Below are 27,101 nucleotides of genomic sequence, written 5' to 3' on the forward strand. Positions count from 1 at the left end.
GGTAACGCCATTCCCTTAACCCCCGCTATCACGCTAACGCTAAACTATAGCTGTCTATTGTCTCGGGCGCCCTCTTTCCATAAAGTGGTCCGTACTCACTCTCTTCGGAGCTGTGGGCGCTCTTTGTTTGACGTTGAACAGCGGGTAGCATTCTCTTGGCTGGCAACCCACATAAATCAAGTGCGGCTTTAAGATCAGATAAAGGAAAGAAGTGGAAATTTTAAGGGCTCGTTTTTCTATGTTATACACAATATTAATGAGCACTAACAGACAATAATGCCAACGAAAGTATAGGGGATGTTATTAGTAGAAATATAAGGTAAATGGGAAGAAAGAAAAGTGGTCGAAAAGATAACTTGCCGTGGGCTCCCACGCTCCCAATGTTTAAATGTACATGTATACCCCATAAAGTGGACGGGGAGATGGCCGATGCGGTAGCTCAGTTGGTAGAAGCATCGGACGCGTTATTCGAAGGTCGCAGGTTCGGACCCTGCCCGCGGCAAGTTATCTTTTCGTCCACTTTTCTTTCTTCACATTTACCTTATATTTCTACTAATAACATCCCCTATACTTTCCTTGGCATTATTGTCTGTTAGTGCTCATTAATATTAGGATCAGATGCGCTTCTTGCCACGGGGCGGCACCATGTGCCGGCGCAACGCCCCATAGTCTGCTAACATTACCCAGTAAGCAACACTCGCGCGCAAGAATAACAATAGGGGCTTTTAGCTCGTACATATACTTTACGTTACCGTGCTACCGGATACTGGAAGGAATCAGCGCATGCGCGGGCCTTTACGGAACGTAAACTACTCGCCGGATAGACTTTACGTTTACGGTCCTATCTCGCAAATCCACCTTCTTTCGTGGCTATATACTCGCGGTACCCGCTTTGCGGAGACTCCAGCCGCCGAATCAAAATAAGCCGGAGTGCGAGCGCCGATTGCGATTACCTTGTTTCAGCCAGATTACAGAAGCTAGAGCGACCTAGAATACCGAAGTCGTAAACGTGAGAGGCCTAAAGCCCCTGACAGGCTGGATAAGTGGCGCCATCTAGCGTGGCCAAGATAAACCAGGCAAGCACAAACACGGCCAGCGCGCGTGCCTCCAGACCGGCCGTAGCACAAAATTGTTATTGCGGAAACATCGTGCTACAATTTCCGGTGTAAATACCTTGCAGCGGCATAATTACGAATGGGTTGCCTTTTTAATCATTTTTTCCCTCAAAAACACTAGGCGAAAACAAACGTGTGTCCATGACTGTGGTTGCACGAAGCGTCACAAGATGTTGACATCATCGTCCGGTAACCCGGTATGCCTACACACGCGATGCCAACGCTCTTACCCGACCTACCTGCATACCTTTCAAAAGACTTGTGAAGCCAAGACCGTAGCGAAAACGTCGCGGTGTTCCCTCGTCTAAAGCGCGAGACAGACGGCACGATTTTCCATGCGATGCGACGTCCGACACGGCGGTGGGGCAGGGTGAACGGTGGCTGTCCGATGCTATGAAAGGTCACCATTCCGGTTTCCCCACCGCCGTGTCGGACGTCGCATCGCATGGAAAATCGTACCGTCTGTCTCGGCCTTGAATCGGCCGAGAAAGTACGGTTGTCTCGCTGCGATGAGCAGGAAGCGAGCTTGGCCGAAGACTAAAATTTCGAGCCGAACGCGAGGGCCTTCGAAAACGACGAAGTGAATTCTCTCGTACCAGGTGATCTGCAGGCCCTGGCCGACTCACCATATGTTCCAAGGCTGTGGACGAAGCTTATTACACCAAACCTGGATGTCCTGGTGTTTGCCATGACACGCACAAGAAAGGAGCCTTTTGGTATTTTTCATGAGAAAGTGATGAGCTTCACCTTAGATCAGCACAGTGACATTGTGGCAAGCTGCTATTTTAATGGTAGAGAGAAGAAGTACGGAAAAATTAGTTCATTTCTTGAAGCAAGAAATATTAATAGACTTTGCATTGTATGCTTTGTGCAGGTGCAATGACTAGAGACACTTATGAAGACATTGCTCAGAACCTGACTGAAAAAAATGAAACGCACGCTAAAGAGACCTAAAGTGTGCCGCAAGGAAAGCCAAAGCGCGAACGCCCTCTGGCTCTTTTCTTTAGTTTCATCTGCCTCGAATTTTCGCTCACGCGGCCAAAGGCGCCGCCGCTGACATCGGAATTTCTGCGAAACGAGCTCTTTAACGCTATTGCGTTAAAGTTATTTGATTTGTCAAATCATCACACACTTTGTGGCTATTCCCAACAGCATGTTCTTTCATAAGTACTATTTTCTTCATAAATAAAGTGCGTGATTTGTACATGGTTTCTTTTGCGCAAGTAACGGGGAAAAAATCATGTGAAAATGTTGTTTTCAAGTTTTAAAGTGAACCACGCTGACGCGTGCCTTGCAGGACCTCAATAAAGTTTTGCAACCAACCAACCACAACTGACCGGTAAATTACTCCTGTAGTTCACTTTGCTGAGAAGAACAAAATAAAAAGCCTTCGACAGTGCTAAAACTATCACCCGGCAACTAAATAGTTTTCACAAGCGATGCATCAGTAGAAATAAGAAAAGTTTGCGGCGTTGTACCACGCAATACTCGTTTCCCCGCAGCAGCACCTCACGGTAGCTACTGCAGCGCCACCGGCGGCGGCAGCTTCTTGAGCCTCACGAGAAGCTCCTCGCTTTTGCCACTACAAAGATATTCTAGTTCACTGTACCGAGACACTCCACACGCAAAAAATCTCTCTTATGGTTTTGCCGCAGCGGTAATTCAATATTATCTAAATTAAATATAGTCTTAATGCAGTTACCATCACCATTTAGTGGCTTGCGCAAACGTAAAGGTATACGTTTACGTACGTAAGTAAACTTTTACGTATGGGGAGCTAAAACTTTTCTAAAACATGCGTTCCGGTAACACGGTAATCGCAGTCCGGTATTCCGGTAACACGGTAACGCTAAGAAGTATACGTACAGGCTAAAAGTCCCTAATAGGAGACATCGATCACGTTTCATCACGCGCCGTCAAGGTCATGATGCGCGCTGACGCAACTTCTTTCCCCCGTGCCACCCCTCTGCTTAGCTTCCAACGCGTCCGTCGGGAAGAAAGAAGAGAGAACACGCTTAAAGTGCGCGACGAACCCCTGTAATTTCGCTCGTTCTTGACGGCTTCGAGAAATTTTTGCGGCAATTGATTCGTGACGAAATAAAATCCGATACTGAGGTCATTCGATGATTACTTGGAATAGTGGTTCATGACCCTCTCAAGTTAAGCTCCATGTCACATGGATGATGGTTGGGACATGAACGTCGTCGCATTTTATTCTTAGGACCGAGTGATGCTGGGAAGTGACTACCCCTACCCTCTGGGAGAAATAGAGAGACCCGGCAGACTGATCGAGACCAGTGGCTTGCAAGATTCACTCAAGGTATGCTTTGCCCCGAAATCTTTACTCCTAGCAAACTGAACCACAAACATTCACAGGTACAGTACTCGTACAGTACAAATCGTTGTGCATAGCCTACAGTGTTGAATCACTGTAACATTGCTGCCATTTTCGTTTATATACGCTACATTTCTATTTTAAACGTCGACCACCAGCTTTACTAATAAATCGCCGCACAATCAAAAGTCGGATATGTGGGTAGGGCTGCCACGTGCACCAAGTCGTCAATATACAGATATAGATATGACGTACTTGCGAAGAGAAGACACGACTTAGCGGTGATAGATAGATAGATAGATAGATAGATAGATAGATAGATAGATAGATAGATAGATAGATAGATAGATAGATAGATAGATAGATAGATAGATAGATAGATAGATAGATAGATAGATAGATAGATAGATAGATAGATAGATAGATAGATAGATAGATAGATAGATAGATAGATATCAATGCATGTTTTCTTGGTATGGCGCTGTAACTGACAAAACGGGAATATACGTACTATCAAGGCGCCTGAACTGCCTCGTGAGCGACCTCTTGAGCGAAACAAGGGCAGGCGAAATAAGCAGTACAAAAGCCCACGTGACCAATGTCGCTGATAACGTCATCATGTTACGGCACAATGACGTCATAAATCGCAGAACTCTGTGGCGTCATTGTGACGTAGCATGATGATGCCATCACATGGCGTCACCAATGACATCGCCGATTGGTCAAAGGTGGGCCGTTCCCGGAGGTATATAGTGCAACACCACGGGCAGGTACATAAAGCTTCGAAGCTGAAAACGTAAAGATAATGCGCATCTCTCACAGTGCGGCCCAAAATGTCTTGCAAGAAGTCTGGTCCCCGATCGTAAACTTAATGCATTAGCAAGCGTGCCTTAAAGTGTTCGCCTTCAAGTGTTGCAGAGTGTAACATGTGTAATATATACTGCCGAACTCTTTACTTATGTTGTATGCGTTTTCTTCTTGGCACAGAGCCCTACTAGGAGTCTCCTACCCCGCTCATAAATTCACAATCACAAACTCGAAGAAGGGACTTAGACAATACCTTTTTTTTTTTTCTGAACGCAGGAGAAGCTGCTGTGGAAGAATGCCGCAAGCTTTCTTGGAATTGAGGTGACCCCCGAAGGCGTCACTTCTAGGACGTAGGAGCATGCTAATCGACCTCTTCCTTAATAAAGTCGTAGCTATAGATGCAAAGCCAAATTCGGAAAGGCTTCTGCCTGATTTGCAACGCCCTACTTCACCAGTATTAAAATAAGTTAGCCAATGTACACGGCATCCGCAGTCTTCAAACAGATCGATCTGCCTATGTATAGGCTCGCCAAGTTGACTGCATGCATATGATGTTCGGTGCCTGAGGTACCCAATCGCATACCACCGTTGCACATTGCCTTCAAACTTGGAAAGGACTGCATGGTTGACATGCATATACAAAACTGAAGTATTGGTTAAATCATATTGTATAGTAGTGGGGGGGGGGGGGGTCAGCATCTGCGATAGGTGACCCAACTTTATTTGGAACCGCTTGTTGTTGCAGATGCGGATGAGCATGCCGTCAAGTGTGTTGCGAATAGCGCGAGGTGACATGAAATCCATAATCGTGCATGTTCGGGTCGGCCGAGATGTTACGCCGTGATACGTTTGAATTCAGGCAAATAAACACTGCCCTTGCGTAAGAAACGTAAGGAGATAGTCCCTTTCTTCGCGTACGTAGAGATTCAGGTTCCAGAATACGTTAACCGTGGCACATATACAAAGAGAAAAACGGGAAAACCGGAAGGGGTGGGGGGTAGTACTATGTTCATAGCGTAGAAGTCCGTAATGAGAGCTCAAGTTAAATGCGTTGGGGGGCTAGTTGGTACATTTAAACTGAGTTCAAAACGTGCGGTAAAAAGAAACACGTATACAAGACAGGGCGAGCGCAATAATTAGAACCGTAAGAAGGATCGATTTTAAAACGTTTATGTCCTTGAGTTATCGTCTGCTTCGGGGAGGCTCGGACAAAGAAGGCTGTACTCGTTGTACGCACGAGTGGTGGCGAATTCTGTTATTTCTGTGAAATATTCTCAACTTATTGAGTTTTCCTTTGTATCAGAGCAGTATTGTCGTCACACACGGACGCCATCACGAAGGCGCGCCCACACGACGGCGTCTTCACCCTCATCTACCCTTAACCTCCCATGAGTTAAGTGAAAGTTACGTGAGGGGCGTAGTTGGAAAACCTGTGAGGGCGATGGTAAGTGAGGTGACGTGTGGTGAGCGAGAGATGTACACTCCATTACAAATCAGTGACGAAGTCGATAGAGGTCATCATTCTGAGACCTCGCTTGCACAGTTATTCAACGCAACGTTGAACACCGCGAGGTACTCTTGTGAGTGCGAGGTGGGGCAACAAGAAGAACGTGAGGCCTTATTAGGAACTCTTGGGTGAAACTAAACATTTGTCACCGTCTTGTGCGTGCGTGCGTGCGTGCGTGCGTGCGTGCCTGCACACACAAACTATAAAAACCTCAAGGGGGGGGGGGGTGAAAATCACTCGAAAGCCACGTTGGTTCAATGAAAGTTCCTGAAAATTTCCATCTTAAATTTCTCACCCCTCCGAAGGTAATGTAACCCATTTGTGCCGAATAAAATAATTTGTATAGGTCCTAGCGGACACCGACAAAATTTAGGACTTCACGACGACCTTTCGCGGGAGCTTCAAAGCAGCGTCGCCATCCGTCTTTTCTTAATGCGCCTTTTCCTAACTTACTAAGCGTCTACTAGCTGTAAGAGCAGTTCTTAGCAGTGCAAAAAGGTAATACAAGCGACCTCAATTTTCTGTTCTGTGTCCCTTTGACAAACCGAATAGATTTATATAAAGATATTGTCATTAGACCAAGATTCTTGCACACTCGCGCCAGCGTTTTCAGCAAGCACACGTAATGTCGACCACTAGTATCACCTGTAGGCGAGACCAGCACAGCGTCAGCAGATATGGTTACGTTGCAGCCGATGGCAAGCGAACTATTAAGGGCGGCAAGCGTGCCATAACGTCAGGCTGGATGCTGTCGTGCTCGTTCGTTCCAACTTCCACCTGACCTTCAGTCACCCGCCAATGATGGCTGCCCATTATAAGCAAAGGAGACTCTGGTCAATAGTGTCGAACGTGTTCAGCTCCCGAAAGGATGCCTATCGTCTAACAGAATGCGTTGGCGGGCTAGTTGGTGAGAATCCATATTGCTTTTTTAGCGCAAAAAACGACGCCACAAGAAAGAAGACGGAACACAGCGCTGTGTTCCGTCTTCTTTCTTGTGGTGTCGTCTCTTGCGCTAAAAAAGCAATATGGCCTATCGTCTAGTTTAAATGTCTCCTCCGATTAGGACAGCCCGCAAAAGTGCAACGGATGTCAAGCTGAGAAGGCACCAACCTAACAGCTATGAATGATGGCTCATGGAAAACACCTTTTATAAATCTATTTTACAGTATTGGCGTGCTGCTATTTGATTTCATTGTGGTGTTTAGCCGCTTTGAGAACCTAAGACAGAAAGAAAAGCGTTGTGCTCTATACGCTCAACACTGCCACTCATCAGCAATCGGTCATGCATATATGAATTTTAAATGTGAAGCATTTCTAAGAGAACCAAAGGAACATTGAACGTTTCCATCTATCTATCTATCTATCTATCTATCTATCTATCTATCTATCTATCTATCTATCTATCTATCTATCTATCTATCTATCTATCTATCTATCTATCTATCTATCTATCTATCTATCTATCTATCTATCTATCCGCTTACGTCCGGGCGCTCTCGTGGTCGCCTCCTTAACTTCGCTATTGATCATAATTGGCATAGGAGCGTATGAGGGTACGACGAACATGACTGTCTGTTCATAACGTGAATAACGCAAAAATCACGGCGTGTACGTCATGAAACCCTTTCCTTCAGTCACGTGTGGCACATGCCCGTATACCACAGGTCGCGATATGCGGGTATGCTACGCAGCTGATTCACAGTTGATATGTACCCAGAAAATTCGAGAACGGACATTGGTAATTAAAAAGGGAGAGCGTCAAGAAAGCTCGGCATCAGCCGCGTTGACTCGACGAATGCAAAGAATAAAAATCAGGACGCCAGCAGGAACCGAACCCAGGCATTCTGAGTGGCAATCAAGTACTCTACCACAGAGCCTCGCCCCGTCTTGAGACTGCTTTGCAAAAACTCCCTATGCGCAAGAACCATGTCAGTTCAACGTCAATTGTGGTTGCAGTGCTGGCTATCCCATTATATAACAAGGTAATAAACATTACTTATATACTCCTATGATACAGACGTTACGTCGGCTTAACGTCAATTTTGGTTCCAGTGTTGGCTCCGCTTTTGCAACAGACGAATAAACATTACATATGTACTCCTCTGTCTGAGCAAACTATATTCAAGCGTTGCTCGACCCCGGAGCAGTACACTAACGAATATATTCACAGCATCACACACCAAATGTTAATGGCACCCTAGCGTGCGCTTTCTTTCAATAAAACTGACGTCTGTGCTGTAACATGAGTGCTGACGTTACGTCAAACCATAAGTTACCCTTTAAACATCACTGTAGTCGGCGTGCCTCGTAATCGCACGATGTGCACACAACTACTCCATTTAGAAAAACACGGCGATTCACATTGTAACGCTTGACTCAAAGCAAACAAAAATTACACCATCTCCCGCTAAAGGGGACCATGAGGCGATGCGAAGCCAGAGCACTTGCACGATCGCGTTCCCTTTGCGTTCGTTGGGCATGCTACCGACCTCGCGTCGTGGAACGCGAAGAGGGACGCTACGCGCGTCGTATCTTCCATCTAGCCTGGCCGTTAATTCTCACAGGGCGAGCGGGGAACGCGGTCGACAGGCGGGCGAGAGGGGGGCAGCGTAGGAGAGGAGAGAGAGGGGGGGGCACGCGCATGCGCTCGAACTCATCGCGGCGTTGCGCAGGAGAGAATTTCGGCATGTCTAGCCCGCGTTTCAGAGGGAGAGTGGAAAGGGGGGGGAGAGGGGTATGGGAGAGGGGGCGGGGAGAGGGAAAGTGGAGAGGGAAAGTGGAGAGGGGAAGGGGAGAGGGTGAGTGGAGAGGAGGTGTGTGGAGAGGGTATGCGCATGCGCAGTAAGGGTGGTCACGCCGCACACCACCGGATTGAGCTCGGCCTTAAGATACTTCGCATCTAAAAAAAAATGCAGCACGGACAGCTACTCACTGAGTGCTTCGCATGAAACCGATTGATACAATGCGTGGGATCTGCCAAATTTTTTTTGTGCAATTGCTATCTATAATCTTCAGAATTATTTGTACACTTGATCAAGCTTCTCTTCCTCTCTGTTTAACTTCTCCTAAACAGTGCATGCTTCCTGGTAATCCTGCGCAATTACGCATTATTCCGTTCTTTCAACAATTATATTTACACGCACATTTTCTTGTTTTACCATTTGCTTAGCATCAACGTTTGCACTGACCTAATTTCCCGCTGTGGGTATGTGCCATACTTGTGGCACGACAGCCACAGAACGACAAAATTCACGGCCACCGCAGCTGTCCTCTAAAATTTCACCGCGCGCAAATTTCGTATAGCCTTCCGACTTCATGGATGTTGACGTGAGTGCAAGCTCCTTCGACACGAACCAACACATGCAGGTGAGTATGCATTGCAAGTAGTGGTGCTACGCCGTTGAAACCAAACCTTATGGTTCACTGCTAACGCTTCTGGTCACGTGACTGCGATTCTGATAGCCGTATTGGGAGGCTCTGTTATACTCGGCGCCTTGAAGCTGCTATTGCGACGCTATCCAATTTGTTCAGTGGCGCGTTAAGCATGCAGCGGCCAGGATCCATCGAAGGCAGCATGGACGCAATCTTTAGCGAGTCTTTCCTCGTCATTGGTTGGTATTCTGTGAGAGACCACGAAGTGCACATGGACTGTCCATTTCAGCGTGCGCTGATTGGATAGTGATAGCGGCCGGCTGTCACGACTGGAGCCGTTTCGCTCGCTCTTGAAATATATAGCCAATCAGAGCACGCTAAAATACCATTTTGGGTTAATTAGATTTATCAGTAAACAATAATAAATATTGTAACTCGAGAGATACAAGGAAAAACTTCATCCTAAGCACGTTTGTTGGACTCCCTTGGGACCACCGTGCAGTCCCGCGCTGCATACATCTAAACCGTCATCTCTCTCGAGGAGTAATTGCCTAATTATCAAAAGGTTGATGAGGTAGGTGTAGGCACGGTTAAGTGACATCTAACTGCTCTAATTTCGGTAACGTACTACCTGGTAATTTTTTCCTCCTGGTAAAGAAGCCCGCGAACTCTAAAGATTCCGGCAGGTCCAACGCATTGCGGGAATCGACTTCATACGAAGCACACAGCGAGTAGCCGCCTATGCTGCGTTTTCTTTTTCTTTTTACTCTGAGCCAACCGATGCACGGTCAGTTTTATTGAAACGAAGTGCACGCTACGTTTTGATGTTGTGCATGTGGTAACAATAGGTTGTTGGCGTATTCCTCCGGGCCAAGCAATACTTCAACATAGCTTGCTGAGTCAGGGCAGTGCAGATGTATTATTTATTTTATTGTTATATAAGCGGATAATCAAAATGGCCACCATATAACTGACGTTACTTCGACGTGACTCTGTATAGTCTTTTTCCGAAGCAGTTTCAAGCACTGGCGTGGCTCTGTGGTCGAATACTTGACTGATACGCAGAATTTCTGGGTTCGATTCCGGCTCAAATTGTGATTTTTATTCTTTGTATCCATCGGGATTTTACGCTCACCGACAACACCGCCGAAGGCACCCTATTTTCTGCGACATGGGCTCCGTAACACTATCGCGTTAAGATTTCCAAGATCGATTATCGCCGCTCCTAAGTTTATATAGACTGCGAATCACCTGTGGCGCATGCCCGCAGAGCATGGGCTATGGTATATGCGGGCATGCGCCACACGTGACTGGGGGAAAGGGTTTTATGACTACGCGGCAGGCACTCCATGCTATTCGTATCATAACCTGTGCATCGTTTTCGTCATACACTCATGCCCTGCAATGCCGATAATGGTGTACTCCAAGTTAAGAAGGCGACCATGAAAGCACCATAGGCGGCTAGCTAGACAGGCACGGTCAAAGTGCCTTTGGTTCGCTAAGGAATGCTTCGCATTTAAATGTAACGCTTCAGTAAACTCCCATTCGCATAAAAACGGCAGCGCCTTCAGGTAAGCTTATTCCGAGCAACCGCTTTGTCACGCACCGACAGAGGCAGCGTTCCGTGACGTACAGGGGTGGTGAAAAGATCCCGGGCCCCTATCACATCTAATCGTATATCAGCTAGCGCGACCTGGAAACTTTTCATCACCCCTGTACCTTGATAATGGTACGGAATGAGCGCCTACAATACGTGTCCCGATTTTTCAGTGACACGTCCCATCGATAGCACGCCACGTTCACAATCTCTATCTCTGCCGGTTGATCCCGTTGATGACGGTACCGGAGCACTATGTTCCGACCCCGGCGTGACCTTGTCAATTCGCTTTTGTGGCCATAGATGTAGCGGTAACAGCAACAACAAAACAAAAATGACAATCCGCACGCTATATCAACGCTGCCATAGAGTTTCCTGCAATATTTACTACAGTTAATATCTTACGAAACTCTATGGAAACTCTTCTCGGAAACGCAGCGCCACAGTTCCCTCTGTAGAGGGAGCTGTGGCGCTTCGATTGTTCAGCCACCATGGGATTGATGGACAGTACATAAATTTGCCTGGACTTCGTGCTTCGGGCTTCGAACGCACTTGTGGCTTTGTCTATCGCTGTGTTTTGGCTTTTCTTTCGGATAAAATAATGACTCGTTGTGGACCTCGTGAGCTGACTTTAACTGGTGAGCCTGAAAGGCTCAAGTTGGTGAAGGGGGACAGCTTACTTTTGCTGAACTTCGTCTCACGACAAAGCGGCTGCAGGCCACACGAAGCCACACAGACCCGAAGAAACGAAGATTAGGCAAATTCATGTACTACCCGTCATTCTCATGCTGACTGAAGCGCCATGCGTTGCAGCTCCCATAGACACTAGCGCCAGTTTACCCTATAGTGTAACCTCATGAAACTCTGGGAACTAAAGCTACGCGTTGCTTCGGCAAAGACGTGGCATAGCTCTATCATTTTTTTTCGCATATTTTCCTTCATCCTGGTTACGTCACAGTGAGCCTGTCTGAGGGCAGTACTTCCTGACGCACGTTGTAGTGTGGTCACGTGCATTTTCATAATTCGCGGGCTTTCTTCATTGGCGGTAAAGTTTAGCATGTAAATACTGCGTAAGAGAAAATAGCTAAATTCGACGACCAGTAAATGTGCCTACAGATTTATAAGCTTTCTATGTCACTGATTCGTCCGTGAGCGCTGAAAATGCACTGCAGGAAAGGCAACTTACACACGATGGAAATATCTGCGCACACAATATATAGAACAACGGCGCGCGACATACACCATCGCAGAACATTACAGTTTACATTAGCAGTTCTACCGATAAGAACAATGGGAACTGCAACTGCACGCTAGCCAGACGAACTACATATATCTACATTGCATTACGCGCGTACCGCAATGCATCCCCGGCCGTCATCATGGGTAGGCGGCGGGTGCAGCGCACGGCATAAGAAATGGCGTCCATCCGCGAACACGTAAATGCAAGAGCGATTGTGCCCGTGGCTAGATCATGCTACATCACTACTCATGCTAGATCATGCAAGGTCGCTACTAGTTGAAAGTGAAGACGCTCCAGATACCCACGACACAACGCAGTTGGTACATTGATCTCACGTACGTTTGCAAGCAGAGCCACAAAACAATACTGCGCAAGGGTAGAGCCTTCCGTGATACTGTGAGTATGTGTGTGCAATCAACGGCTGCATAATCTAAACAAAAGGCTACGCAACCTAACTAAATGTGTCTTCATTCAACTTCAACATTCAAAAAATGCAATCCTAAACATGCAATCAAATCACAAATTCATCTTATCGGGTCGCACAGCATTTGCTTCGTTGCGTGGTCGTTGGCTTTGGACTTAGACTTTGATTCCGTCTGCATGGGAGAAAGCTGCGCGTTCAGTCATCTTTTCTTTAAAAAGGGGGCTGCTAGTCCAGTTTACTGGGACCTATATGTACTAGGTTTTGTTTGCGTAACGCAGTACCTCTTTTACAGAGAAAGCTGTTATGATATCACAACAAGAGCCGTTTTTGGCGCTGTATATAGTTGTCCGCCGCCGCCGCCGATGGTGTCCGTAACCGCTTTCGCGCGAAATAAGAAAAAGTATCGAGGATAGGACGGGGCTTGAACCCTGGCCCTCTTCGTGGGAGCCCAGTATTCTGCCTCAGAGCCATGCCGGTGCTTGAAACTGCTTTGCAAAAAGACCCTATACAGGCTTCACGTCGGGAAGGAACCACATTAATATATGTAATGTAGCGTGGTAGAAGAGTAAAATAGCAACAATAGGCGTCACACAACGCGAATTCTGTAACCAGGCGTCACACAATGTGAATTGCGCAACGAGTGGGTTGTTCAATCCTTCCAACCCATTACAAAGGGCTCTGCCATACTTATTTATCGTCATCAGCCGTCGCATCAACAAAGTGCACATAATGCCTTACAATCCTCCTCCGCTGAATGACGAACAGTGGGGTGGGTGCTAGTGTACTTGTAATAGTAGCTTCCAGAGAGTTTATAACGAGCTCCAGAAATGGCGCTCTTCCAGCTTTCGCTGTGACTGTGCTGCGCTTTCTGCGCAGGCCTGGCGTTTTTAGAAATCTTGATGCTCGGCAGCTCTGTGTGACACCCTGCAATATGTATATATGTCGACCACTATGTATCCATAACATCGAAAAAATAGAACCCGTGAGCATGCATGCGCTCGCACCGCTCTATCCTAAATCTATACCCAGAGCAGTGTCATTATAGAGCTAGGGTGCACGAAGAGTCATGAGCTGCGCTGTGCCAGTGTTTTCTTTGCAATTTCTGTCTGCCAGTCCGCACTACCCCCCCCCCCCTCCCTACCCCACCCTTCAGCTTCGCCCTTGTTTCGTCTTTCTATATGGACTCGGATTCGAGGCTAAGTGATTATGCATGCAGATGAGATAATTATCTATCGAATTCACCCAAACACAGACGCGACATATAGATCGGCACGATTTCGACGAACAAAGAGACAAACAGAGGGTATAACCTCATCTCAAGTACAGGACGTCTCTTCATACGAGTTCACGTCGTTTCTCTTTATGAACGTGCACGCTCGAAGCACTGCGAGGTCGTCCGTTCCCCGATTCAGCAACGAAAACAATGAATGGTTGTGGGAGAGGAATTTTCATATACGATCGCAACCGACGGCTCCGCTGCGGTCGAGTAGCAGATTAACGACCGCAGTAATGGCACGTCTCTGGCTAAAGCCATTGCTCTTGGCTCGAAGCCATTGCGTATGCGTTTGTGTAAAACCGGCGCGCGGTATACGGGAGGGCCTATTGATAAACCTTGACGGCACACATGTTATTCTGTCCTAGTATCAATGACGCATATGTATGGTCTCGAGAGCCGAGATGCGCACACCTCATTTATCGAACGAGGATCGTTCTGCGAGCCGACCCTTTCATAAAATATTTGGTGAGAAGGCCATGCCTTCCGTTGAACACCATATAACATGGACCGGGAAAATGGCGCACAGATAGAGACGGCAAAGGTAACAGAAGTATATAGGTCGTGAGTGGGAAACAAAAACAAAAAAGTACAATTGACAAATCATGGCAAAGAACTCTAGGTTGTCAGTCAAACGGAACAACGGTTCCAGCACGACTGCCGTTGGATCAGCCAGGTTCTTCGCCTCGTCGCCATCACACGCATTGGCTGAGCATACCCGTTCTGCAGGAGGGACCATTGTATAGCCATATGAGTGCCCCTGCCACGTCGGCATATAACTGTTTATTATTTTACCGTGACCACTACGTGGGAATGCGCGCGTCTGCCAAGTTCTTGGTGACGTTCTGATTGCCTCTTGGAAATCGGCTCCAGGAGGGCGTACTACGAGACATGGGCAACGTCTGCGTCAGCGGAACTGCGCGGGTGTCACCGGCGGAGTACTGGCAACGGGCGACCGATGCCAAAGAGACGCGACGTCCTCAAGGATGGGACGCGCCTGAACCGCTGCCCGACCGCATGACCGACGAGGTCAGTACCACGTGGAGTTCTCTATATAGACTTATATCATCGTACCAGAGCAGCAGGCCAACAACAGCACATCATAAAAATCAAAGGGTAATGATATATTTGTACTGGAACAAGAGAAAAGTTACAAGTACACGTTCCTTGTGTGATGCCGCTTCTTCATTCCATAGATATCAAATGAACCATGAAACTGCAGCCACAAAGAAAGAATCTATACTGCCTTTCGCGATGGCAGCCATCTTTAAGTGCGAAAGCGAGTGGAATTTTCTGCCGAAGTAGCGTTCGGCCATTTCCACTTGCATGCTCGCCGGCAGGGGCGTGAATTTTTTTCGGGGAGGGGCGCGGGGGGCGGGATTCAACCACATTTTATGCATGTTCGTGCGTGCGTTTGTATGTGTGTGTGTATACATATACGTGCGAAATTGAAAATTTTCGGGGGTCTACACCCCCCCAACCCTTCCTCCATCTCCCGCCCCTGCCTACGCCAATGCTCGCCGCGGTCTTGTCGAGTTACCATCCCATGCTTTCTATGCAGGACTGCCAAAAAAATTCATACGCGACGCTCATTGGCTGTAGGGACGCTTCAGGCGGTCCGGGAATGTCAGGAACGAATAATCGAAGATGCCCAGAAGACGCGCACCATGGCGACGCATTGTAACAATGCTCGAGATTAGAAGGATTGATTAGCGTATTTACTCGCGTAATAATCGCTTTTTTTTTCTAGAAAAATTGACCGAGATTTGAGGGTGAAATCATTACGCGGGTTAAAACATTTTGCAAGAAAAATCAAGTAGCAGGTCGGAATTCTTACGATGGCCACTAACCAAAGAATCGGGCTAAATACGGCCTACCTTTGCATGAAAAGGCACACGTTCGCTTTGTTTTGCATGAATTGTTTAGCGAATAGGATGTCGCATAAGCGGGCAATCGCGAAAACCGCACGGAAATGGAGGAGGGGGGGGGGGATTTTAAACAGCCCTTTCGGCATCTTCAATGCCTGTTATCTGCGCTATATCAAAGCGATTATAGCTGAAACAGCAATGTACCCGATAAAGTAATTTATTCAGTGCGGACGAATTGAAGGAGCTCAAAATTGCGCAGAAAAAAGAAAAACGAAATTCACGGAGGTGTCTTGTCTTTCCCGCCACCGAGAGCCGCCATCTTGGAATGATTCGAAAGTTGAAAGTTTCGCGCAAGGCTGGGTCGCAGCAGAGCTGGTGGTGGGCACCTATAGCTGGTGCTGGCTTGGCTAGGCCTTTGCCTTGTCACCTCTCTCTTTTCCCCCTCTTGCTATACTCTACGATACATGACTATGCTTGCTCTTTTTTTCGTCTTCTTCTGTGTTTGTTTCTTTCAAAACTTTTTTTCTCGGTCTGTTTTTTCCCCTTTCTTTCTGTCTATTTCTCTCTTTCTTTCTATCCCCCTCTCTCTCTCTCTTTACTGGTTCCCCCCTCGTTCTTTCCCTCCTCGTCACCTTCACGTCTCTCTCCCTCATAGGCGTGCGCACAGGGGGGGGGTGCAGGGGGGGCAGGGGGGGGGCGGCCGCCCTCCCTAATCACCTAAGAGGGGAGGCGCAATATCTGCCCCATACATTGACTTAGTAGGGTGGGGGGGGGGGCCGCTGCGACGAACCTTTGCCCCCCTGATGGAGGACCCTGCGCACGCCTATGCTCACCCTCACTTCTATTTCCCAACCACTTGCAAGCTCGGCTATGCTATGATGTGCTAGCGTATCTGGATAGCCGAGTGCTTAGGACGCTCGCCTTCGGATCGTGGGTATACGCGGGTTCGAATCCAGCCTCGCCAAGAAATTTTTTCGCCAAAAATTTGTCTTTCTTGCTCCCTTTATATATATATATATATATATATATATATATATATATATATATATATATATATCTGTGCTCTGATGTAAAATGATGATGAAGGCAGGTCTATCGAAAGTGGCGATGTATACGGAGACCTCCATTTGTTGCTGCGGTAATTTGAGCTCGGCGGAGTGCTCGCACGGGGCCAGCGTGTAGGCGGGAGAAAGCCAAACAGTAGAGGTTCGAATCCAACCACACATACAACCTGTTTCTTGCTATCTTTGTTCTTCAAATATGCAAGCCTGAAAATAAGTATGCTCGCGTGCATATGTCGTAGAATGCTGCAAAAAACGAGAAAAAAAAGGTTTAAAGCCATATTATGTAGAAGGGGAGACATAAGTCAGCTCCGCCGCAATGAGGTGTAACGCGGTGAATCATACCAAAAATCAGAAGGCGCCGCTGTAACGAGACATAGTGAGTGTGCCTCCAAAAAACGCGTTTGTGTGTGTGTGTGTGTGTGTGTGTGTGTGTGTTTTCGAGTATGGGTTTGCGGACTCCCAGAAATGACTTCGCGGACCCCCATTTGAGAACCACTGCTTTAGACCCACTTCGATGGGTGCAGACTTCAAGCACTGTGAATAAATAACATAATAAATGACAGAGGCGTAACGGACACCAATAGATTAGGCGGCAGACTCAAGATGGCTAGATGGGGTGGTGAAATGAAGAAATATGCAGGCATAAAATGGAATCAGCTCGCGTGTGTCTGAGCAAACTGAGGCCTTGATCGTGCCGCAGTGGACATAAAAATTGCCTGACAATGAAGGTCTTTGTCAAAAGGCAAATCTGTTTGTGCGGTTGGCGAGTGTACGTCTACGCCCCACGCTTCAGCTCCTTCAGCGTGCTGTGCATGCGGGCCCCTCTGCCGTGTCGCGTCGGTGGTTCAGTGCAAAGGACACTAAAGAAAGATTTCCCATTGGACGCACAGGGCATAAGGTATTTGATGATTGAAAATGATGATGGATTTCCTTATGATATCACAATGTTATTGGCGCTTTACAGCATTTGGAGGTCCCGAATGGCTGTACGTAACGCTGATGCGGACGCTCGGCGAGCCATAGATTACTTTTGTGAGACACTGACTTCGTTTCTTGAATTGCAAAAAATGCAAAAGGATGTACCCGATTGGGTACCTCGCATGGAATTGCTGTTGCACATGAAACAATTGTAGACAGGATGTACTCTCTTCTCACGGTTGAAAACTGAAGCCCTGCAATAAAGACAAAAAAAAAAGCGTCGGTGGTTCAGTGGTAGAATACTCGCCTGCCACGCGGGTGGCCCGGGTTCGATTCCCGGCCGACGCAGATTTTTTTTTTTAACTTTCTGTGTTCTTTTTTTTCTTTTTGCTTGCGAAATTAACGTTTTCATAACTTTCCTGTTCTTTCTTTGGGATCGCGATTGGATCTTTATTTTGTATTCTCTTCAACACACAGTTATAACACAGAAAAAACGTGCGTCCTCTTTATGGTAATTAGAGGCAAATGACCGCAGCGCTGGCGCCACTAGCGGCGTACAAAACATTCTCGCTGGTTTTGCGACAGCTGACTTTATATTCGCGCAACTTTTGAGCCTTTCTTAAAGTTCGTTACAGTTGAGAGCAATTTAACTTAACAGGAATGCGTAAATTAGCATATTCTGTGTACTGTTGAAATGTTTGCTATATACAAAAAGGATACAACAGTAATTTTCCACCATCGTTCGCATGTCACTTGCGTTTCGTACGGGGTCGCGGATGGTGTGTATCGAGGGCGAGACGTTTCCAAAGCATACTTACCTGGTGCCGGGATTACCGTGATCAGCCAGGCCGTGACTCTGCCCGACTGCGACAAGTTTCTTCAAGCTTCGTGGACGACCCCCTGGATACAGCCCCCCGGCCCCGTCTAGGAGTTCGCCCAGATCGACCGCCCGGGCTCCACAGCGTTTCGCCGTGGGTGCCAGGGCTCGGCCCTGCCATCTGATGGCCTTTGCCGCACCTCCGCCGAAGGCGCACTGTTTCATCCTCAGTGCGCCTGAGGGTAGCACTGTTGATGACGTCATCGACGCACTTGAAGCAGTGACCGGACCTGCCGGTATCAAGTCCCTCCAGCATATGGGAGGAGTAAAGTTCAGCGCTGCCGCCTCAAGTGAGAACGCAGCCACGAAACTGAAGAGCCGGGGCGCTATTCTGCTGAATGGCGAATCGGTGCCCCTTGTCAGCATTGGTCCTGAAATTGTCCACGTGTCAGTCTTTCGAGTGCCATTGTGGGTCGGAGACGCAGCCCTTGCGTCAGCGCTCTCGGCCTACGGGAACGTACAACAAGTCCATGAGCCAGCCTTCAAGGGACGCCCGGGAGTGGGTACAGGCATCCGAGTGGCTCGTGTGGAGATGAAGAAGCCCATTCCGAATTTCCTGTCCGTCCAAGGCCACACGGTAATGTGCGATTACCGGGGCGTGAAAAAGGTGTGCTCAAGGTGCCGCCTGTCTGGACACATCGGGAAAGACTGCGCTACCCCTAGGTGCGCACGGTGCGGCGTCTTTGGTCACACCACGGATGGATGTACGGAGCCCTGCCGTAGGTGCGGGGGGAACCACGCCACCGTTGACTGCGTCCGGCCGAGGTCCTTCGCAGCGGCGGCGGCAGGAGAGCAGGAAGGCATAGACTCCTTGTCAACACCAGTAGGCCCCCACGGGGAACAGGCACCTCTGGAAGAGACCAGCAATGAAGCCGTGGCATCGGATGCCGAATCGCAGGGGGACATCGCAGATCTTCCTCACCATTCGGGGGCGAAGTCAACAGCAAACCAGACTCAGGGCGAGACAGAAGAGGATACTTCGTCGGAGACATGTGGGGACCTCAGCTCTCCGAGACCCTGGGGCCACGGCTGCATTTCCCAGCGCGGGACATGAGGACACCAGCTCCGACACTGGGAGTTCCACAGGTAGCGCTGATGCACCACGGTCATCAATGGGACGTGGCACCAGAGCAGCGACGCGAACTGACGCCCCCTTTACCGGCCTAGAGAAGATCAACTCCCGAGCGGGCGGACTCACTGCCCAGACCCGCAGGATGAGTCTTTCAAACCCTCTTCACAAAATCACAGGCCCTGTCGCCGCAGCGAGTTCCGGAGACTGCGCCATGGACGTCGAGAGACAGGCCGTGAAGCGCGTCCACCCATCGTCAACGGACTCTGAAGGCGCATTAGAGAGTAAGCCACAAAAACTTTCTAACGCTCTGGCACAGTCAGAGCATACACCCCCGTAGCCATCAAGGCTCAGACTTTTTCACCCCTACTTTGCATTGGTTCCTGAGTATCCGCCTATGCTAACCTAACAATGGCTACGGTACATTTTATATCTTTAAATGTTAGGGGCTTTCGGAACCTAGACAAACAGCGGGAGGTTATAAACTTTGCAAGAGCACGGCATGCAGATATTCTTTTTCTTCAAGAAAGTAATTTCAGTTCCCCATATGACGTTCAATCCTTTTGCTCCCGTTTTGGCGTTGAGGCCTTTTTTTCTCTAACAGATTCCTTTATGTGTGGAGTCGGAGTGGTGTTTCTTACGCCAGTTTTTCGACGAGGAGCTCACTGTCATTTTGGCTTTGATGGTCGCACAATAGCTGTGGACTTCAATCTTCATGGCCGGCGTGTAAGAGCACTCGTAATCTACGCTCCGGCTCAGAGGTCGAATACCTCCGAGTTTTTTGACTCCCTTGATACGTTTCTGTTCGACAATTATCCCACTTTTTTGGTAGGGGATTTTAACTGTGTCGAGGATCCATACAGAGATGTAAGTGGACGCAGACAGGGCAGGCCATACAGCGGAGCCCGTGCACTGAAACAGCTTATTCGCAACTTCAAGCTCAGAGACGCATGGGTCGATACGCATGGAGATGAGTTTACTGCAACGTGGCAAAGAGGTTCCAATATGAGCCGACTGGACCGCTTTTACTTCCCCGAAGTATTAGCCGCCCATGTCATTAGTTGTGAAGTTTTAAACTTTCCGCCAGATGTACCGCGCATCACTGATCATTACCCAGTGTCAGTGAAGTTGCGTTTTCATCAGCCAGCCTTACTTATGAACCAATGGAAAATGGATACAACGCTTGTACATGATCCAGAGAGTGTAGCAGCCTTACGCATTACACTGGAACGTGTGTGTGATTGCTCACCAGTACCATGTGACTGGGATACTTTGAAGGACGGCTGGCGAGCTGAACTAATTAAGGCAGGCCGTGAGAGAAAAACGCGCTTAACGAATGAGATAAATGACACACTTCGAAAAGCTCGTATTGTGCGAAGAGGCGAAACGCTTACGTTCACAATGCAAGATTATTTGAATCAGTTGAAGGCGCGTTACGAACTCTTGCTCCGCCTTAGCTCACGTACTGCAGCGCAGTCGTATGTCAACGGTAGGCCTATTACAGATCCCGCTGTCCTTCGGAGGGTCCGCAACGGCTCCCTAGAAGAACGAGCACAAGTTCCGTTCGTTGAGCTGCCTAGTGGCGCACAGTCTGATCGAGCAGAAGACATAATGACCGTTTTTAAAACTCATTTTTCGAACCTGTTCACAGCAGAGGACTCGAGCACAGAGGACCAGAGCATAGCTATCCACGAGTTCTGCTCGGGAATATCCTGTATACCGGAAGAGTACCGCGATAGTTTATGCAGTCCGGTAACATTTGAAGAACTACGCCATGTGCTTCAGCAAATGAACGCCTCTGCCGCAGCTGGCCCTGATGGGCTACCATTAATTTTTTACAAGACTTTCTTCAGTGTAATAAATGTCCACCTATTGTCGATGATTAACAGGCTTCTTGCTGATGGGATTAGACCAGAAACGTTTCGACAGAGCAGAGTCATACTCCTTCTAAAGAGCGGTGGTGAGCCGTCTGACCCAAAGGCATGGAGACCCATTTCCTTACTGAACTGTGACTATAAGATATTAGCTGCTATTCTAGCGCACCGTATAACAACTGTTCTTCCTGAAATAATCAGCAATGTACAAACATGCTGTGTCCCAGGTCGTACGATATTTTCTTCACTTGCTTTGACCCGTGATTTGTTCACGTTTGCTACGAGAACACAAGTGTCTGGCGTATTCGTCTCGCTAGATCAAGAAAAAGCGTTTGACAGGGTTGAGCGAAATTATCTTTTTGCAGTGTTGGAATGCTTTGGTTTTCCAACACGCTTAGTAGAAGTTCTTCGTCTACTCTATACCGACCTAGAAGCTTGCCTGGTAGTCAATGGTCACACAACTGAGCCCATCGCCGTGAGCCGAGGTATACGACAAGGTTGCCCCCTCTCCGCACTTCTTTTTGTACTCTGTCTAGAACCACTGCTGGAACAGATCAACAGGTGCAAATCAATACGAGGATTCCCTCTCCCGGGTCAGGGAAGAGGTGAAAGTGGCAGCTTATGCTGATGATGTTTCACTCTTTATTAGAAATATTGACAGCTACAGGGCATTTCTGCAACTCTTCCACACCTACAGTCGCCTGTCCGGTGCGCGCCTCAATCCAGATAAAAGTAAGGCGATGCGCTTCGGAACGTTCACCGAAGAGTTTCCCGATGGGGTCCACTGGGTAGATGGAGTAAAAGTCCTGGGAGTGACCTTCCTTGCTTCCGGTGAAGTAGCCCGTACTACCTGGAATGAAATTAAGCGCAAAGTAGATAAGCGAATTGAGATTGCCAGGTCTTTTCACTTACCCTTTAGTGAACGAGCATACCTCATCAAGACCAGCATAACAGCGTCCCTCTTCTATGTAGCCAAAATTGCACGTCCACCTCGACGAGTTTTGCAGAGGGTAGCCACTGCATGCGGCTCCTTCTTTTGGGATGGTAATGCAGAAAGCGTTGCCAGAGCCCTGGTTCGCCTGCCGACAAAAATGGGGGGTTTCAGCATTCCCGACTTTGAGATTATGTGTCGCGTGTTAGCCCTGAGAAGCACATACGAACTCATCTCAGATGTGACTTACCGTGGCCGTGAGCTTACAAAGTATCTGATGGGAACTTCGCGACGATTCTTTGGATTAGTAGACGAGACGGGACCGGCGGCGGAGCAGCCACCGGCGTATTATACGTACGTTGTGAAATCGTTGCATCTATTGCAAGATAACTTGCCAGACTGTGAATTGAATGAAATGACTCCCACAGAAATCTGTGAATGCATTGCCCTGAAAAGCTTAGACGATGACCAGCGCAGGAAGTGCCGCAGAAGAAGACGTAGGTCCATGATGACCACGTCCCTTCCAGCTGAAGTCCGAGACTTCACCTGGCTAAGAGAATGGCAGGCGTTACCAACGGCCGACCGCCTTGTGGCGTGGGGCGTGGCGCCCTCCGCCTCATGCCCGCAATGTGGCCGGACGGAAACACTAAATCATGTTCTCCACGAATGTCCTGTGGCACGCACTTTCTGGCGCTTGGTGACCAGCATGTTTCATGTTAGTATGCAATGGCAGTCGCGCCATAGAACCATTTTTTGTTGAACTATTCATGTGTGTTGGTGCTTTTGTGCTATGGAAGCGGAGGGGATTGGCACGCCTGCGGGGACGCCCGCAGAGGGCTATGTTTCCTCTGCTGCATCGCTTAAGGGCCTTGATGTTAACACATCTGAACGAAGAACTAGTCATCCTGGGGGAAGAAGCTTTCCTCCAGCGCTGGTCAACACGATTTATTATTGTTAGAAAGAATAAGGTGTCCATGCCTTTCCTTCCTTACTGAGAAGGTGGGCCAGTGTTTGTACTTATACTTGCAAATAGTTTGTTGTATGCAAAATCTTTGTCCTTTCTATGAAACGTACGTACATCTGCATGTAGATGTCATTGTGCAAATTTGAAATTTTGTTTGCAGGTACAAACAGTGTCCATTGTACATATGCATGCATATTGTTGTATACTATGCATGTCTTGAGTACATAATTGTATGAAATGAATAAGTCTTCTGTAATGTAGAACACTTTCGGAAAATAAAATTCTCTTAAACCAGGCGGTGTCCCCAGGGAGAGGCACGGGCATTGCACTGCGCTCGTGCTGACCCCTGCCACTACCCCAAACTGGGGCAGATGGGGCATGCAATTTTTGGTAGTGGGGGGACTGCGTCCGCGCTATCCCCCCTAGTCTCAAATCTAAAGAAAGAGTCGAATTGGTCTAACCCGCTTGTTTTGTCTAGTAGTAGTGGGAGGAGGAGGGTGTAATGGCGCAAAACTTTCATTAGGCCCTTTTAGCTGGGCATTGACGGTCCGCTCCGGTCAGACCGACGAATGCACATGAACGAGTAGAAGGAACTGTAGTGCGCGTGCGCAGAGCGATCGCATCACTGGCGGAACGTAAACGCATCTCTCGCTCCGCTCGTGAAGCTAACTGACCGGAGCGTGAAGGTGCGTCCATTTGGTTTTGCCGTCGTTTTGAACCAGAAGGAAGGAAAAAACATTTATTAACAGAAAGGGGTTTGTGATGCATGATCCGCAAGTACCATCTAGCAGCGCTGGCTGCGCTCAGTCCAGCACCAGAGCTCACCGCGTCTCGGCAAGACGCGCTCGTCAAAAACACGAAATCTGTGCAGTTCCTGTATTCTCTCGGGATGCTACATCTGCGAGGGGCTGAGCGTAAGCGACGCTCAGCTATGTGGAAGCCTTTAGTCGGGTTACCATCTTAGAAAATACCCGGTGCAGTTCGTCTGGCGCTGCAGTCGCACTGGAAAATATCGCACACTGACTATTGTGCCTCATTTGAAATTTTTCTGCTCACGTTTCAATTTGTAACGATCTGATTGAACGTGCTTAGTAATGTTTTTTAAGTGCGTAGCACTTCAGTGGCCCGACCGATATTTTCCAATGCGACTTGCGCTTAATGCAGCGCCACTACTGTGAAAGCTGAGGAAGTGCGTAGCACGGGCAACCCAACGATTCTCTTGGCAATCGCGCGCTTGCCGAGGCGGTGGCGCCCTCTGTTTCACGGCACGCGCGTCAGCCGGATGTTTCAGAAGCGTTTTTCGCAATTTTAGGTAAATTATTACAATTATAATTCTTCGTTATTTCTGTAGTTTATATTGTTTCAGACCTTGTTAGTTTATTTTACAATAGTTTTGAGCATTGTTAGCCTTGTTTTAAGCTTGTATTGACCACTGCATGACCATGCGACACGAGACAGTGAATGGACGACAAGCCAGGCCACTGAAGTGCTACGCACTTAAAAAACATTACTAAGCACGTTCAATCAGATCGTTACAAATTGAAACGTGAGCAGAAAAATTTCAAATGAGGCACAATAGTCACTGTGCGATATTTTCCAATGCGACTGCAGCGCCAGAACGCACAGCCTAGCGGACAGAACAGGCAAAATTGAGCAGTGGCGGAATGCGACGCTCACGCGTGTCCCACCGCCATGAGTTGGCAAACCTCAACCGGACAAGATGGGAGACTCGTCTCCTTTGTGCCCCCAGCCACCAATGTGGGCGATACCGGGCCAGGGGAGTAGCCAAGAGGGGGGGGGGGAGTTCAAGCCCCCCCCCCCAGAAATTTTCTATTTTGCTTGTGTATATATACACGCACACATACAAACGCACGCACGTATATACATAAAGTATGGTTGAACCCCCCCCCCCCCCCCGAAAAAACATTCTGGCTACGCCCCTGTACTGGGCCGTCCATTGTCGACGGATGGTGCCTATGCTTTCCGGCACTCGTATGCACGCGGTCTACTTGGATGTTTGCCAAAAAGAAAAATTCAGGAGCCCTTGCCCTGTCGGGTAAATGGGGGCAAGAGTAGCTTTGTGTGTGCGTGCCTGACGTGCTATACTTTGCTTTCTTTATTTCTATCGCATTGCGCAATGCTCCTACATAACTGTTTCCTTCTCTTGTGCCGGGAATTCGATCATCATCCACGGGCTTGGCAGAGCACCACTTCATTTTCTACACGCAACAACGACGGCCATGCGTTCATATCCAGGCAACAATGAAATGTGGCATCGCGAAATGAAGTCACCTCGATAAAAGCTCATATGGCTATAGTGTACTAGAATTATTCTAGTACACTATACATATGGCGCTATTAGAAACGACTGATCGCCGACAAGCCTACAAATGAGAGAGTATGCAATTATTGAAAAGCAGCGCATACAAATAAAATTACACCATTTCCCGCTAAAGGGGACCATGAGGCGATGCGAAGCCGGATCACTTGCATGATCGCGTTCCGTTGGCGTTCTTTGGGCATGCTACCGACCTCGCGTCGTGGAACGCGAAGAGGAGCGCTACGCGCGTCTTAATTCCCTCTAGCCTGGCCGTTAATTCTCACAGGGCGAGCGGGGAACGCGGTTGGCAGGCGTGCGAGAGGGGGCAGCGTAGGAGGGGTGAGAGATGGGGAGGGGACGCGCATGCGCTGGTGCTCATCGAGGCGTTGCGCAGGAGAGAATTTCGGCATGTCAAACCCGCGTTTCAGAGGAAGAGTGGAAAGGGGGAGGGGAGAGGTAGAGAGGAGTAGAGAGGGTATGCGCATGCGCAGTAAAGGTGGTCACGCCGCACACCACCACCACCACCACCGGATTGAACTCCGCCATAAGATACTTCGCATCTAGTACATGTAAATGGCGCATGTTCGAGGGCCACGTACGTTCGAGGGCCACGTCGTCTAGCATTACGCCTCCATCGAAATGCGACCGCCGAGGCCGGGCGGTCGCATTTCGATGGAGGCGTAATGCTAGAGGCCCGTGTGTTTAGATTTAGGTGCACGTTAAAGAACCCGAAGTGATCGGAGTTTCCGGTGTCCTCCACTACGGCATGCCTCATAATCATATCGTGGTTTTGGCACGTAAAACCCCAGATATTATTATTAAACAAAACATGCGGCTTTAAAAGCAAGGTACTTCGCAGAAGTCTTCAAAATAAGCCGAGTGCGATTTTTTTTTGAAGCCTCTCTGAAGAAGACCAAGTTCAGTCGATTAATTTTTAAGGAAACCACAATGAGTTGGTTGTGCATATAAGATTATGGATGACTACGAAATTATAAATTATATAGTAGGTGTCGTTCCTTGCCCTCCTTTTCCCAGCTTGGGCGGGGAGTGGAGGGAAAAGGGGTTAAGTGGCCCTTTGCTCGTCCCCTCCAGCGCCTCCAAGTAAATACGCCTACGTGAAATGTCTAACCTCAGATTTTATTTTTTTCTTTGAAAAGTGTGCGCGATTAGGACGTTAAACTACCCCGCATTGTTTCCTTCCGTCCGTATATGTCGTTAGCTGTAAAATGATTGGTCAAAAATTTCTGGGTCATGCTCACAGCACCTGCTCGTAACGCGGCGCAACAAATGACGCGTGAGGGATCCACCGCGCAATGACCACTTACGCACGACTACATCAAAAAACAAAAAAAGAGCAATAAACTATTTGAATACGGCATATGTATTGTTGGTCATTTGTTCTTCCCTACTCGTCAAAATTTTTGGTGTGTCGTAAAATCGCCACTTGCTGAAGACCTTGACTATTCTAGAAAAACACCTATTTTCATTACTTATTTTCGGTAAAACACCCTCGTCCATAAGAATTTCGGGGGAGGGGAGGCCTAGG

General features: G+C 48.2%; 1 protein-coding gene, 1 non-coding gene and 1 pseudogene across 2 annotated transcripts in view; all 3 read left to right on the forward strand.

The window, feature by feature from the left end:
• Window positions 1-4,668, forward strand: part of LOC119386686 (2-amino-3-carboxymuconate-6-semialdehyde decarboxylase) — a gene marked incomplete at its 5' end in the record, with an annotated part of 67,561 nt that extends 62,893 nt beyond the window's left edge. Inside the window, 2 exon segments of the mRNA XM_037653976.2 lie at window positions 3,337-3,435; window positions 4,534-4,668. Of these exon segments, the coding sequence (XP_037509904.1) occupies window positions 3,337-3,435; window positions 4,534-4,611 (177 nt within the window).
• Window positions 4,669-17,797: 13,129 nt separating this feature from the next.
• Window positions 17,798-17,868, forward strand: Trnag-gcc (transfer RNA glycine (anticodon GCC)). The gene has a single exon. It is a non-coding gene; the product is annotated as a tRNA-Gly (tRNA).
• Window positions 17,869-23,513: 5,645 nt separating this feature from the next.
• LOC119388456 (U1 spliceosomal RNA) lies at window positions 23,514-23,658 on the forward strand (annotated as a pseudogene).
• Window positions 23,659-27,101: the final 3,443 nt, after the last annotated feature.

This window comes from Rhipicephalus sanguineus, chromosome 3, assembly GCF_013339695.2.
Source record: "Rhipicephalus sanguineus isolate Rsan-2018 chromosome 3, BIME_Rsan_1.4, whole genome shotgun sequence".
Classification (NCBI taxonomy): Eukaryota; Metazoa; Arthropoda; class Arachnida; order Ixodida; family Ixodidae; genus Rhipicephalus; species Rhipicephalus sanguineus.